General features: G+C 36.3%; 1 protein-coding gene across 3 annotated transcripts in view; it reads left to right on the top strand.

Moving 5' to 3' along the window:
- MROH9 (maestro heat like repeat family member 9) overlaps positions 1–14813 on the top strand; it is a 32949-nt gene extending 18136 nt beyond the window's left edge. Inside the window, exons 5-8 of one of the 3 annotated variants that reach the window (XM_027612291.2) lie at positions 13338–13473; positions 14059–14145; positions 14337–14413; positions 14530–14737. In XM_027612291.2, the coding sequence (XP_027468092.1) occupies positions 13338–13473; positions 14059–14145; positions 14337–14390 (277 nt within the window). In that variant the 3' untranslated portion in view covers positions 14391–14413; positions 14530–14737. Of the gene's footprint in view, positions 1–13337; positions 13474–14058; positions 14146–14336; positions 14414–14529 lie in introns of all 3 variants that reach the window. The other 2 variants (XM_027612290.2, XM_027612292.2) reach the window with 2 other exon arrangements.
- The last annotated feature ends 1447 nt before the right edge of the window (positions 14814–16260 follow it).

The raw sequence follows: 16260 nt of genomic DNA, 5'->3' as shown, positions 1-16260 counted from the left end.
CCTCTGTAGAACTTACTGTAGTCTAAGACACTTTCTACCCTAAGCCTCCTTCCTGCCTTCTCTCCTCTTAGAAATCTCATGCACCTTTAATACTGTTTTGGCATCTGCTTCCCATGAACCCAAACTATTATGGATGGGATGAAAAGCTTCTTAGAGCTTTTTTTTTTTTTTTAAGATTTTCGATTTATTTGACAAGAGAGAACAATAGCAAGAGAGGGAACACAAGCAGGGGAGTGGGAGAGGGAGAAGCAGGCTTCCCGCTGAGCGGGGAGCCCGATGTGGGGCTCGATCCCAGGACCCTGGGATCATGACCTGAGCTGAAGGCAGACGCTTAACACACTGAGCCACCCAGGCGCCCCGCTTCTTAGAGCTTTTAATAAGGAGTCAGTTTGCTGTCCAGAAAAGCCTCACTAATAATAAATGTTTCTTCAAAGCCTAGTCATGAGAAGATATAGATACATACATACATTTTTCTACTTTACTGATTTAATAGGTTCAAAATTGTACCTCATTATTATTTTAATTTGTATTCCTTTCAAAAAAAAAGCAAGACTCAATATTTTCTGTATGTTTATTATATTTATGAATTTTCTCATGTAGGAATTTTTTCATGGCCTTTGCAGCTTCATGAGGATTTTAATGATGGCATATACTTAGTAAGCTTATCATGGCATTTTTATGGTCTTAAAATTCTTTATTCTTTTTTATCTTATCAAAATTGATTTTAGTGTCATTGCTGTTTATTTTTTCTTTCACTTTTTTGTATGACATCTGGTATAAAATTAATTCTACATCATACTTTACTATTATGTACACTTTCTCCTAGTTTTCTGTTACTTGAATTTTGTTACTCTCTAGGCTATAACAGATATTTTTTATGTTATGAACTAATTTAAATTATCTTCACAATTCCATTATGCAAACCAGAAGTCAACAAACTTGGCCTATGGGCCTATAGGCTAAATCCTGCTGTTTTGCAGCCTTAACCAACTTGGCCACCCAGGCACCCCCTTTTTTCATATTTTTAAATAGTTGGGGGAATTATAAGAAGAAGGATATTTCACAACATGCAAATGCTATATGAAATTCAAATTCCAAGGTCAATAGACAAAGTTTTGTTGGAACACTGCCACATTTATGTATTTATTCATGCATTGTCTACAGCTGCTTTTGCATTATGATGGCAGACCTGAGCAGAGATCATTTGGCCACAGCAAAGTCTAGTATACTTGTCATTTGGACAGAAAATGTTTGCTGATCACAATACAGATAGCACTTATTTAAAATGCTTCATTTCCAAAGGCTTGTTTAAACTCTGAATGCTTTTTTATATTCATCTGCATAAGGGCATAGTTATGCGTTTAAGGGTTCCAAGCTATTCTTGAGTATCTTGATGGCAGTGGTAGATATAGGAGGCTTTACGTGTGATAAAATTGTGTAGAACTAAATACACACACACACACGAGCATAATTAAAACTGGGGAAATCTGAACAAGATGGTTGGAAATAATCAGTATCAATGTTCTGGCGCTGATATTATACTACAGACTTTGGAGAATGTTACCATTGGGGAAAACTGTGGGAAGTATATTAGATGTTTCTATGTATTATTTTTTTTCTTTTTTTTAAAGATTTTATTTACTTATTTGACAGAGAGACACAGCGAGAGAGGGAACACAAGCAGGGGGAGTGGGAGAGGGAGAAGCAGGCTTCCTGCCGAGCGGGGAGCCCGATGCGGGGCTCGATCCCAGGACCCTGGGACCATGACCTGAGCCGAAGGCAGACACTTAACAGACTGAGCCACCCAGGTGCCCCTCTCTGTATTATTTCTTACAACAGTATGTAAAGCTACAAATATCTCAATAAAATTTTTAATTAAAAAAAGAGTTCTAAGAACACATTCTGACCCAACATGAAATATTGTCAATAAATTAGTGCCACATTTGGCGAGGTAGGGGAGATAGAGTATTTATCCAGGTATTTTCTATTCCCATATTAGGTATTCTCTAGAATTTACATTCCCCTCCATTGTTTAGAATTTTTTTGTGGTGCCACCACTAAACTATTTTGACTTAGTGCTGTTTTGTAATAGATTTTATTATCTGTGGGGTGGCTGGGTGATAGACATTGGGGAGGGTATGTGCTATGGTGAGCGCTGTGAATTGTGCAAGACTGTTGAATCACAGATCTGTACCTCTGAAACAAATAATGCAATATATGTTAATCAAAAAAAAAAGATAGCAGGAGGGGAAGAATGAAGGGGGGGAATTGGAGGGGGAGATGAACCATGAGAGACGATGGACTCTGAAAAACAAACTGAGGGTTCTAGAGCGGAGAGGGTGGGGAGATGGGTTAGCCTGGTGATGGGTATTAAAGGGGGCACGCTCTGCATGGAGTACTGGGTGTTATGCACAAACAATGAATCATGGAACACTACATCAAAAACTAATGATGTAATGTATGGTGATTAACACAATAAAAAATTTAAAGAAAAAAAGATTTTATTATCTGATTGAACTGGATCTTCCTTATTTTCTTGATTATTTCCAGCACAGTAACTTATCAAAATCCCTCCAATTTATTTTTTGAGTGGAAGGTAAACGTATTTTATCAACTTCTGATGAAAAATCACAGACCTGTACCTCTGAAACAAATAATACATTATATGTAAAAAAAAAAAAGAAAGAAGAAGAAGAAGATAGCAGGAAGGGGGAAAATGAAGGGGGAAATCGGAGGCGGAGATGAACCATGAGAGACTATGGACTCTGAGAAACAAACTGAGGGTTCTAGAGGGGAGGGGGTGGGGGGGATGGGTTAGCCTGGTGATAGATATTAAAGAGGGGCACATACTGTATGGGGCACTGGATGTTATGCACAAACAATGAATCATGGAACACTACATCAGAAACTAATGATGTAATGTATGGTGATTACATAACGTAATAAAAAAATGCATTAAAGAAAAGAAAATGTCCTGAAATTTTAATTGCACTTTCAGAGTTTGTAAAATAATTTGAGAATAATTGACATTTATAATCTTCCTATTTATAAATCTATATTTCTAATTATTCAAGTTCTGTTTTATGTTCTCCCTTAAAAGCTTGTGGTATTTTTAACATAGATTCTGCACATTACTAGACTGATTTCTTATTTATATTGTATTTTGGTCCCCCCCCATTTTATTGTTTGGACAGCAATTTCTGATACGTTGGGATGCATATGGGATTCTTTTGGGGGGGGATATATTTATCCTGTGTTTCAGCTCACTGAAATATTTTTATTAGACCATGTCTTATTTGAAAAACAACAAACTTCAACACAATATTTTAATAAAATAGGAAATTGAACCCTTATGTTGTTCCTGTTTTTAATAAAAACTCTTACACTGCTTCTCAATTAACAAAATGTTGGTTTAAATAAAACCGTTCAAGAAAATTATTCAAACTGTTCACTTTTCCTTAAAAACTGATGTTGATATTTATTAAATACTTTTTCAAGATTGATTAAAGCACAATTTTTAATTTAATCTATTAAGGTATGTGTTTAATTAATAGTTTTTAGGATTTTGGTCTATCATGTATTTGATGTTAAATCATAATTGGTGTTATAATATTATTTTTTTCAAAAAACATTAAAAATTTAAACTTTATACTCTTAAATGAAATTAGTTAATTTTTTATTATTTTAATTCCAGTGCAGTTAACATATAGTGTTATATTAGTTTCAGGTATACAATCTGGTGAGTGATTCAGCAGTTCCACATATTACTCAGTGCTCATCAAGATAAGTGTACTCTTAATCCCTGTCATCTATTTCATCCATCCGTCCACCCACCTCCTCTCTGGTAACTATCTTTAACCAGACTCTGTAGTTAAGAGTCTGTTTTTTGATTTGTCTCCTTTTTTTTCCCCCTTTGTATGTTTGTTTTGTTCTTAAATTCCACATGAGTGAAATCATACAACATTTGTCTTTTTCTGACTGGCTTATTTTGCTTAGCATTATACTCCCTAGATCAATTTACGGTGTTGCAAATGTCAAGATTTCACTCTTTCTATGGCTGAGTAATATTCCATTATATATATATATACGCCATTTCTTCTTTAATGCATTCATTTATCAATGGATACTTGGGCTTGCTTCCATAATTTGGCTATTGTAAATAATGCTGCTATAAACACAGGGGTGGTATATATCCCTTTGAATTAGTGTTTTCATATTCTTTGGACAAATGCCAATAGCCAGATTACTGGATTCTAGGGTAGTTCTATTGTTAATTTCTGAAGACCCTCTGTATTGTTTTCCACAGTAGCTGCACCAGTTTGCTTTCCCACCAAGAGTGGAAAGGGTTCCTTTTTCTCCACATCCTTGCCAAAATCTGTTGTTTCTTTATTTTAGCCATTCTGACAGGTGGGAGGTGATGTCTCATTGTGGCTTTGATTTGCATTTCCCTGATGATGAGTGATGTTGAGCATCTTCTCATGTGTCTCTTGGCCATCTGGATGTCTTCTTTGGAGAAATGTCTATTCATGTCTTCTGCCCATTTTTTAATTTATTTGTTTTTTTGGGTGTTGAGTTTCATAAATTCTTTCTATATTTTGGATACTACTTTTATCGGACATGTCATTTGCAAATATCTTCTCCCATTCCATAAGTTGTCTTTTAACTTTTTTGGTTGTTTCCTTTGCTGTGCAGTATTTTATTTTAATGAAGTCCCAGTAGTTTATTTTTGCTTTTGTTTCCCTTGCCTCGGGTGACATATCTAGAAAGAAGTTGTTATGGCCAAAGTCAGAAATTATTGCCTGTTTTCCCTTCTAGGATTTTTGTGGTTTCAGGTCTCACATTTAGATACTTAGTCCATCTTGAGTTTATTATTGTGTATGGTATAAGAAAATGGTCCAGTTTTCATTCTTTTGTATGTAGCTATCCAGGTTTCCCAATACCATTTGTTGAAGAATTGTCTTTTTCCCATTGCATATTCTTGCCTCCTTTGTTAAAGATTAATTGGCATATAACTCTAGTTTATTTCTCAGTTTTCTATTCTATTCTATTGATCTCTGTGTCTATTTTTGTGCCAGTACCATAAAGTTTTGATTACTAAAGATTTATAATATAAATTGAAGTCCAGAATTGTGATATCTCCAGTTTGTTTTTCTTTTTCAAGATGATTTGGCTATTGGGTCTTTGTGATTTTATACAAATGTTAGTATCATTTGTTCCACTTCTGTGAAAAATGCTGGTTTTTGCATCTTATGTTCATCAGAGTTGTTGGCCTGTAGTTTCTCTTTTTTGTGGTATCTTTATTTGGTTTGTATCAGGATAATGTTAGCCTCACAGAATGAATTTGGAAATTTTCCTTCCTCTTCTACTTTTTTAAAAGTTTGAGAATAGGCATTAACTCTTCTTTAAATGTTTGGTAAAATTCACCTGCGAAGCCATCTGGTCCTCAACTTTTGTTTGTTGGGAAATTTTTGATTGCTGATTCATTTCATTGCTGGTTATCAGTCTGTTCAAGTTCTCTATTTCTTTCTGTTTCTGTTTTGGTAGTTTATGTGTTTCTAGGAATTTATCTACTTCTTTCAGGTTATCCAATTTGTTAGAATATAATTTTTCATAATATTCTATTATAATCATTTATATTTCTGTGGTGTTGTTATTTCTCCTCTCTCATTTTTTATTTTATTTGAGTCCTTTCTCTTTTTTTTCTTTATAAGTCTAGCTAAAGGTTTATCAATTTTATCAATTTTTCCAAGAACTTGGTTTCAATTGATCTGTTCTATTGTGTATTTAGTTTCTTTTTCATGTATTTCTGCTCTAATTTTTATTATTTCCTTCCTTCTGCTGGTTTTAGGTTTTGTTTGTTGTTTTTTTCCTAGCTCCTTTAGGTGAGGTTAGATTGTTTGAGATTTTTCTTGCATCTTGAGGTAGGCTTGTATTGCTATATACTTCCCTTTTGCTGCATCCAACGACTTGCTGCATCCAATGATTTGAACCATTGTGTTTTCATTTTCCATTTCTCTCCATGTAATTTTTTAATCTCTTCTTTGATTTCCTGGCTGACCCATTCATTGTTTAGGTAGCATGTTAATTTTAACCTCCATGTTTTGGTGCTCTTTCCTGATATTTTTCTGGTGGTTTGATTTCTAGTGTCATGAATGATGGTCATAGAAAATGCATGGTATGACTTTGATCTTTTTTAATTTGTTGAGACTTGCTTCATGGCCTGTTATGTGATCTATTCTGAGAATGTTCCATGTGCACTTAAAAAGAATGTGTATTCTGGGGCACCTGGGTGCCTCAGTTGTTAAGCATCCAACTCCTGATTTCAGTTCAGGTCATTGATCTCAGGGTCATGGATTGAGGCCCCATATCAGGCCTCTGCACTGAGCATGGAGCCTGCTTGGGATTGTCTCTCTCCCTCTCCCTCCCCCCCACCTGTGCACACTCTGTCTCTCTAAAAAAAATATTAAAATAATGTGTATTCTGCTATTTTAGGATGGAGTGTTCTGAATATATCTGTTAATTTTATCTGGTCCAGTGTGCCATTCCAAACCAATGTTTTCTTGTTGATTTCTGTCTGAATTGTCTATCCATTGATATAAGAGGGGTGTTAAAGTCCCCTGCAATTATTGTATTACTATTAGTTCCTTTAAGTTTGTTATTAACTGTTTTATGTATTTAGGTGTTCCCATGGAGGGTGCCATAAATATTGTTATATCTTCTGGTTCGATTGTCCATGTTATCATTATATAGTGCCTTTCCTTGTCTCTTGTTACAGTTTTGTCATAAATTCTATTTTCTCCAAAGAGAAAAGCCATAAGTATGGCTACCCTGGCTTTCTTTTGTCTTCTATCTGCATAATAAATGTTTCTCCATATCCCTGCTTTCAATCTGCAGGTGTCTTTAGGTGTGAAATAAGTCTTTTGTAGGCAGCATATAGATGGGTCTTGTTTATAAATCCAGTCTGTCACCCTATATCTTTTGTTTGGGGCATTTAGTCCATTTACATTCCAAGTAATAGGTATGTATTTATTGCCATTTTGTTACTCGTTTTGTGGTTGTTTATAGCTCTTCTCTGATCCTTTCTTCTCTTGCTCTCTTCTCTCAGTTTGCTGGCTTTCTTTAGTGATATACTTGGATTCTTACTCTTATTTTTTGCATATATATTATTGGTTTTTGATTTGTGGTTACCATTAGATTTGTATATTAGATTTTCTGCATATACCAGTCTATATTAAGATGATGGTCACTTAAGTTTGAGCCCATTCTTTACTCCTCTCCCTACCACATGTTTGGGATATGATGTAATTCTTCACATCCTTTTATTTTGTGAGTCCCTTGACTGATTTTTGTGGATATACTTATTTTTATTGCTTTTGTCCTTCCTATTTTCTTACTTTTACTTATGGTCTTTCCTTTATAATCATACAGTCTCCTTTAACATTTCCTGTAAGGCTGGTTTAGTGGTCATGAACTTCTTTAGTTTTTGTTTGTCTGGGAATCTCTTTCTCTCTCTTTCTCTTCTGAATTATAGCCATGCTGGAGAGAGTATTCTTGGCTGCAGATTTTTTTTCCTTTCAGCACTTTGAATATATCATGCTACTCCTTTCTGGCCTTCAAAGTTTCTGCTGAAAAATCTGCTGATAGCCTTATGGGGTTTCATTCGTATATAACTGTCTTCTTTTCTCTTGTTTTTAAAATTCTCTCTTTATCACTACTTGTTGCCATTTTAATTATTGTGTCTTGGTGTGGACCTCCTTGGGTTGATTTTGTTGGGGAATCTCTGTGCCTCCTTGGATCTGGATATTTGTTTTCTTCCCTGAATTAGGGAACTTTTCAGCTATTATTTCTTCAAATAAATTTTCTGCCCCCTTTTCTCTCTCCTCTTCTTCTGGGATCCCTATAATGAGACTGTTACTCTGCTTGATGGAGTTGCTGAGTTCCCTAAGACTATTCTCATTCCGCATAAATTTTTTTTCTCTCACCTGCTCAACTTGATTACTTTCCATTACTCTGTCCTCCAGGTTGTTAATTCATTCCTCTGCTTCCTCTAGCCTGTTATTTATTCCATCTAGTATATTTTTAATTTCATTTATTGTGTTCTTCATCTTTGATTGGTTCTTTTATATGTGTTTGTCATAGGGTCTCACTCATGTCCTCCACTCTTTTCTCAAGTTCAGTGAGTATCTTTATGATCATTACTTTAAATCCTCTATCTGACATATTACTTATATCCATTTTGCTTAGGTCTCTTGCTGTGGTTATGTCCTGTTCTTTGATTTAGAACATATTACTGTCTCCTCACTTTGTCTCTCTCTGTCTGTTTCTGTGTTAGGAAAGTCAGCTCTGTCTCCTGCTCTTGAAAGTAATGGCCTTTTGAAGAAAAGGAACAGTAGTGCCCTGCAGGGCAGTGTCTCTGATTCACCAGAACCTGACACTTCCGGGGTGTCTCCTGTGTTTGTTACATGTGCCCCTGCTGCTGTGTTTTATCACTTCTCCCTTCAGTGCAGTCATCTGCAGTGGCTCTGTTTGCCTATGGGCAATGTCTTGCGCCTGTAGTGTTAGTGGACAAGTCTGGGGCCACCTCAGGCTTAAGTTGAGTCAAACCAGGCATTTGCCAGAGATGAAGTAGCACCAAACTGCAGGGCACTTTCCCTGTGTTGCCCCCTGAGAAATTTTTGTTAGTGGGTGGGGCCTTCAATCAGAACAACTGTCTGTCCCACGTGCTGCTAGGGCTACCCTCTGACTGTCATGTGTGCCTATCTTCCCCTTGCCGTGGGGCAGAATCCCTTTGGAATGGTGCTGGCCATTGTTGGCACTGCCTGCACATTGCCAGGCTTGCAGGCCCTGTTTGAATAGGCCAAGAACATTTTGGAGTGGATGTGTCACCACCAGTGGAATGAGCTGATGGGGGTGGGGCTCACAGTTTTAGCAAAGTGTGCATTAGTCTTCCATGGGGCTGCTGCCACCAGGGGGACTGAAGTCCCACAAAGTGGGCTAGGAGATGCAGCGTTGGTAAGGTTTGTGCCCATCTTCTCAGGGAAGAGACAAACAGCACCAGAACTGAGGCAAGCTTGACTGGAAAGGGCACATCCACTGAAGCTGGGGGCAAGGTTGGGAGGGGGGGCAAGGTTGGGGGGGGGGCTGCGGCACGGAACCCTGTGTAAGCAAGTTAGGTAGTGAATGCCTGCTCAGTGCTGGTTCCTGCAAGTGGCCGTGTGTTTATGCTGAAGGGCAGGGGAGGGAAATGGCAGAAGTCCCTCAGGGATCCTGCCAGTTCCTTTGTTCCTGAAGGAGTTCCCCAGTGCTTTCTGTCCCTCCAGGACATGCTCTGAGATCGGTAAATAACATTCCATCCCATAAGCCCCAGGCATTTTTCAAAACTGCTGCTTTTATGCTGCATCTCCAAGGGCTGTTCTTCTGCTATCCCTTTAAGGGCAGAGACTCTGCTTCCTATCGCCTTCTAGGCTTGTCCCAGAACCAAGCCTGCTGATTTTTTAAATTCCAGGCTTTAAGTCCCACTGGTTGTAAGAACTCATGAAATTTGGTGCTTCTAGTTTTCAAGCCAAATGTCTTCCCTGTGGGGACTCCCCAGTGTTAGGGTCCTTTTCCGTCCTCTCTCTGTGCCTGCAAGCTCCGACCCTCCCACAGATGGCCCCTGGTCTGTTTAGCTCCCCACCATGTCTCCGCCCTTTCTCTCCTCTTAGATATGGCCTCTTTACCTTTAGTTGTAGAGTTTGTTTTGCCAGTTTTCAAGTCCTTTTCTGGATTATTTACACTGATGTGGGTATTATCTAGTTGTATCTGTGGGACAAGGTGAGCTTCGGCCCTCCTATCCTGTCAACTTCCCAGCCTCTCTGGAATTAGTTAATATTTTTGAGATTGTCTTTTAGAATAGAATAACCAGTTATAAACAGATCCCCGATTAGCATTCATTGGTACTTCCTCTGAGCTTAAACTCATTTACTATTTTGTGTTGAGATGTGTAATTCACCTTGCCTAGGTGAATTAACTAGAATTTACAAAATAGTGCTATACAAAGACAGATAGTAGGTACACATGAAGACCTTATGTACTAAAATAATACTTTATGTGCCAGATAATACTTGGCCAAAGTATGACAAACAAAATCTGTAAGAAATTTTATAAAATAAAAGGAAAACTATATGTCAAACAGACCAAGTTTCTGATATCAGCTCCACCGTTCCCAGATTTTGTGACTTTGAAGTTACTTAACTTCTCAATGCCTCAGATTCCTTGTCTAAAAATTGAAAGTAATGATAGTACTTAACTCTTAGTATTGCAATGAAGATGTATTGAGATAATGCGTGCAGGGCAAGTAAAATACCTAGTGCCTGGTGTTAAAGTCCTCAATATCAGTGCTTCTTAACCTATTTTAATTCTCCTTTGGGAATCTGATGAAACTTTTGGACTACCCCTCCCCACAAAATACAGACACATAGAAACAAAAGTTGGTATATTATTTTATAGGATTCATGAAAAAGCAGGCCCTAGATTAGAATCCTGTTTCATATTTTTAGCTTTTTTTTTTTTTTTGGAACCTAAGTGTGTTAAAAATACCCCAGATAATAATTTTCCTTTAATTAAAAAAAAAAAAATTGTTATAGCTTTTTGTACTTTGGCCAAGTATTATTTGGTACATAAAGTTTTAAACAAGCTATATCTTCATATATACTTGTATAATTTAAGTATATAAATCAGTTTTGTTTCTGTTAAACACATACAATAGCTTACTTCTTTTTTTGACTACTGTAGGCTTTCTTTTTTTTTTTAAGATTTTATTTATTTATTTGACAGAGAGAGACACAGCAAGGGAGGGAACACAAAGCAGAGGGAGTGGGAGAGGGAGAAGCAGGCTTCCCGAAGAGCAGGGAGCCCGATGTGGGGCTCGATCTCAGGACCCTGGTATCATGACCTAAGCCAAAGGCAGACGCTTAACGACTGAGCCACCCAGGTGCCCCCCGACTGTAGGCTTTCTTAATATTTAGTTTCTGCTTCCTCTTTTTTTCTTTTTTAAATCTTTATTAAATTTGCCAGCAAGAATCATTATACTTATTATTCCTCCCTTTCTCATTTTATACTTGTTCACTTTGCCTTTGCCCTTTATTTCTTTGATTACATTTTTAGTAGCTTTACAATTTTGTTACATGCTTAGTTTGTCATTTTTCTCTCATTTTATTTTTTTATATTTTAAAAAGATTTTATTTATTTATTTGAGAGAGAGTGAATGAGAAGGAGGGAGAAAGAATCTGAAGCAGACTCTGCATTGAGCACCAAACCCAATGCAGGCTTCCATCCCACAAACCTCGAGATCCTGACCTGAGCCAAAACTAAAAGTAGGACGTTCAACCAACTGAGCCACCCAGATGCCCCTTATGTTAAATGAGAAAAATTCTAATAGTATTCTAGTATTTTTAAGTACTTTGAATTTTCTCATTTTTAAAATAGATTTCTCACTGTGATTTGAGAATCAAACATATATCCTTTTATATTTTGAAACTTTTTACAGCTTGTAAAAAGCCTTTTACAAATATGATAAATATTTGTCAGCACTCCATGATTATTGAAAAAGATAATCCTTGATACCACATTTAATATAATTTATTTATACCTCCTTATTAATTTTAATAAAGATCTCCTCTTTTGCAGAATTTTTAATTTTTACCTACCATATGCTGATAATTGAATGCTTAATCTTCTATGACTGTGTTTGTTTTTCCTTGTATCTTTAATAATTTCTATTTCTCCTTGTATTTTTAATAATTCAATACCTTGTACCTTTTAATAATTATTTTTAATAATTTAACTTTTTTCTATGTGTTATTAACTATTCCTTCTATTATTTCAAATGGTAGTATACATCTCTCTTAATATTCTTTCATTTGAACTAAACATTTTATCATATTAAAATGTCCCTCTTGATTTATTTGTGATCATGTTTAATATAATTTCCCCATATTTTTATTAGGAGGCATCTACTTTGTTTTATTCAATTGTGATTCTTCAAATTATACTTGCAAAAATATGTATTGCCTTTTGCTTACTGGGATCATTTAGTGAGGAATGCTTAGTCTTCCTTCTCAAGTTCCTTTCTATATCACCTGGTTGTGCACCCTGGAATATAAAAAAAGCATTTACACTGAAATTCTTAATTTAAGATGTCACATATTGTAAAACACATTGTAATTTAATAACTACTCTTTTGAAAGCAAATTATATGTGGATCCAAAAAAGTATCCTTAACGGCAATTGTCCACGTTGACCCAGAGATTTGCATGTGTCTTTCTTTAGTATCACCAGTGTCTTACACTCAACCATCCTCACATTTAAAATTTGAAGATCTGTTGCCCATTAGCAGTTATGCATGGCCTTAGAGGATCATGCTATTTTTCTAATCTTTATTCATGACTTGGAGCATTTTAGCATTTTTAGGACTAGCAGTATGATTTCAAAGTACGTTGAAAGAAACTATTTTCTGTTTCATCAAAATCTTAATTTTGCATTTTCCTAAGCCAAGTTATTTATCCCTAAAAGATAAATACCTTCCCCCTGAAAATTCTACTGGAAACTCTTGACAGATAGCTGTTCAGAGTCTGATAATTCATTAAAGCCATGAATAAGCCAAATTAATCTTCCCTAGATTTGAAAATTATCTAATGTATTCTAAGAGATTCCATTTCAAACAGTGGGTATTAGACACTTTGATTTTCCTGTCCAGTAGAGAAAAGATATTCTGAGTCTAGCATAAAATTTCCTACCTTACCATCTATATCACCATTTTTTCAGAAAATAAGAAAATATTTTCACCTCAAAAAAAATCAGGAAGGACTGTTATCCACATCACACATATCTAAGGAATAATAACTATGTCATAACTTATCTTTTCAACTGCTGATGGGCAGGTTTCTTTTGCCAAGAATTGGAGGATGCATCCCAATAATTTCAGAAATATTAAACTGTAAGAAGCATAGTATCACAGTTTAGAGAAAATGTGGCAGTAATATAGTTCAACTAAAGCTCAGCATGGCTTTGTGGGCTTGCCTGGAAATGTAACCACTTTTTACATTATTATGTCTATGGAGAAATATATTCTGGTTTCTAAATAACTGATTGCAGATGATTTTTAAAAAGAAACTCATTCCTGTATATTTAAAGCACCATTGTCATTTTTATGAGAATATTTAAAACCCACATGTTATACAAAGCCGAGAGCTGGGCCTCATTTTATAGTACATTCTCTCTTGCACAAGAAAAAGCCACTAAACTTAAGTTACATTTGTTCTCTCCTCTATTTAATAATTACACATTTTTCTCACCAGCTTTGTAGATCCCTTACTGCAGTTTGAAACCCAACTGAAGATAATAGAGTCCTCCTTTAAAATAGTATTTGCTATACCAACTCTTGAGAAAGTGAAGGAAATGGGAAACAATGAAGATGACCAAGAGGACCTGAAGGTGAGTCTTTGTTTTCTTTATTTATTATGAGATATTGTTATGCACCACAGCAGTCCTGCAGAATGCCTCTCCACGGGTCATAATCTTTGTTGTTATCTCATTCACCCTTTTTAGATACAATAGATTAACAACAGTATATTCCAGCATTAATCTATACCCCCTGGACTCCTTGTGAATTCTACAAATCATGGGATTTAATGGATTGTATAGGAGTTATAGGAACAAATGAGTGAAGAGATTTTTGGTTAATTGTTTTAGCAAGGACAAGAGTTTATGGGCAAATGCTGTAAGAAAGGAAATAAGAGCAGACAAAGGAGGAGAGAGGAATATCCCTACAGTAAGGTGAGCAACATCTCCGCTATTTCCTCAGCACAGCTACCCAGTGCACCTGCCCTAGAAGGTGGAGGTGCAATTCATGGCACAGGGTACTGAGAGAGGTCTCATCTGTATAGCTGCCTCTCTCCTTTCTTACCTTCAGTTTATGAGGAGAACACAGGACCCCAGGACACAAAACCATAGACATTGAGTAAAATTATATCTAATTTTATCTGGCTGGCTGGTTGTGTAACTTTTTTTGTTTTTCAGAATTTATATCAAAACATTTTAAACACATTTGAGGACACTCTTCTGATCTTAGTGTCTAAAGACCTCTATAAACTGCAAATCTTAAAGGTAAAGTAAAGGGAAAATAAGCAATTTTGTTTTCTTGTCTTAAATCTAAAGAGCTCACTATATTTCAGTTATTATTTCCCCTTTCCCATATTATGTCTTCTTCAAGTATTTGGTGGCTGATTTTTTTCTTTTCCTCCCAAGGCATATAATTATCCCCAAAATGAAATCATTTCCCTTTCTTTGAATTACAGAGACATAATTTTAAGAATTCAATTTTGGGAAGATGGCATCAACAAAACACTTAAGAAGCCAAATGTTATGTGGCAATGTAAGAGTGAATACAATATAGGTTAGCAGAAAAGAGAGGGTGATTGGCTTGAACTACCTGCAGATCCATGCAACAATACTTTGATGGTGTCTATATGCTTGCCTCCTCCTCAACAGCTCTGGAGCTAAAGTGTCCTATCTTCATGGGTACCATGGTATCAGAGGAAAGCCTAACAACTGTCCAAATCCCGACTTACATCCAGACCTCACTGTGTTTTTAACATCCCAGGCAGAGACAGGAGACTGCTCAAGATGTCTTATGATCACGGGGGGCACTTGCCTGGAAATACTGGGAAACCAGAACGACTTACTCTACCAGCAACATTATGAGTTTGTGCAAATCATAAAATACATTCAAGTAAAGAAGCAGAATTGGTATCTCTGAAGACAAGAAGGAATGTGAGGGAAAATAAAATATACGGAGTTAATTTGTGCCTAATTTGAGTCAAATATTTTCTGTGCATTTTAAAAACTTAACCTCACAACCCTTTAAAGTAGTTATTATTATCCCACTATTACAACCATCTCCCCATGCATGCTCTTTCAACCAATAAACCACTGTTTTGTTTTGGTTTTTTTTTTGAGCATTTACTCTACATCAGGCACTAAACTGAATGCTTCAAATATAGGTTATCTCATTTAATCCTTAAAATAACCCTCTGATGGTTATTTTCCCCCATTTTGCTGATAAGAAAATGGAAGCAAAGAGAGGAGCAATAATATGTGTAATGCTAACGAATGGAGGAGCTACTCTAACTTGGAAACCTGTTACTTAACCATGTTGTTCTTAAACCTTCCATGTCTAGAAACTCACTTGATTCTCAAAAAGAGCTAAAAGCCCACTCCTGGAAAAGGCACAGGCTGAACTCCCCGCCCCGGGATTTAGAGACTCTTCTGCCCTAGGAAATGGATTTCAGAACAGTTTTATGCAATGGGAGCCAGTGAAAGGGAGGAGATTTAGCATAAATACTGTGAACTCCAACAGAGTGCCTTAAGAAATCTGTTGGTGGTGGTTGGTATGTGAGGCATATGCAGTCTTCTTCCCTTCCCAAGCTTGTAAGCTTGTCCTTACATCTGAAGATTTAGAACAAATAGAAGTTACAGCAAGATGGAGTTGAATCAAAATTAACAAGAATTTTCTAACTGAGCTGCCTCCAGGAATATTCCCTGCAACTATGAGCCAGAAAATATCTGAGTGTTGAATCTGTGGAGGAAATTCTGGAGTAAGATGACACTTCAGGATCAGATGACATTTCAATTCTTTTTTAAAACTGAAAATCAGATCCTGTAATTAGAGAGAGAGAGGATATGTACTTTGAAAGAAAAAAAGGAGAAGCAACTAACAATCCCATGATAGCCTCCTTTTAAACTTTGTGTGATAACTGACGAAGTGACTTATAATGCACATCATTAGTACATATTCGTTGTATAAAATTAAATAACATACAACCTAAGTGTAGTTACTACAGTAGATGAAGTAGTATACTAGATAGCTTGTAGTATACAACTAGCTTTGTTGTCATCTTTTTGAGATAAATGTAGGTTAGAGGTGAAATAATCAGGAGTCCATGGGGACTCTTGACTTGAAGTTGGAGGGGACTTGTAGAAATGGAAACACCATGCTCTAGGATGATTCTTATGTTTTCCACAGGACATGGCTGTGTGGATGAATGAAGATAGTTCGTACCTGCAGGAGAGAATTATAGTGATCATCAGCAGGGTGCTAAGCTTTGCATCCAGGAAAGTCAGGGGATATGTAAGTCACAGAATGCAATCATGCCACCTGTTTCTGAAGACTGCATTTCTATAGTGCTGCTTTCCAAGTCTTGGGTCTCGAAAACTCTAAAG

Source organism: Zalophus californianus, chromosome 10, assembly GCF_009762305.2.
Source record: "Zalophus californianus isolate mZalCal1 chromosome 10, mZalCal1.pri.v2, whole genome shotgun sequence".
Taxonomy (NCBI): domain Eukaryota; kingdom Metazoa; phylum Chordata; class Mammalia; order Carnivora; family Otariidae; genus Zalophus; species Zalophus californianus.
The sequence above is the reverse complement of the archived record's forward strand: the minus strand, read 5'-3'. Positions and strand labels throughout refer to the sequence as shown.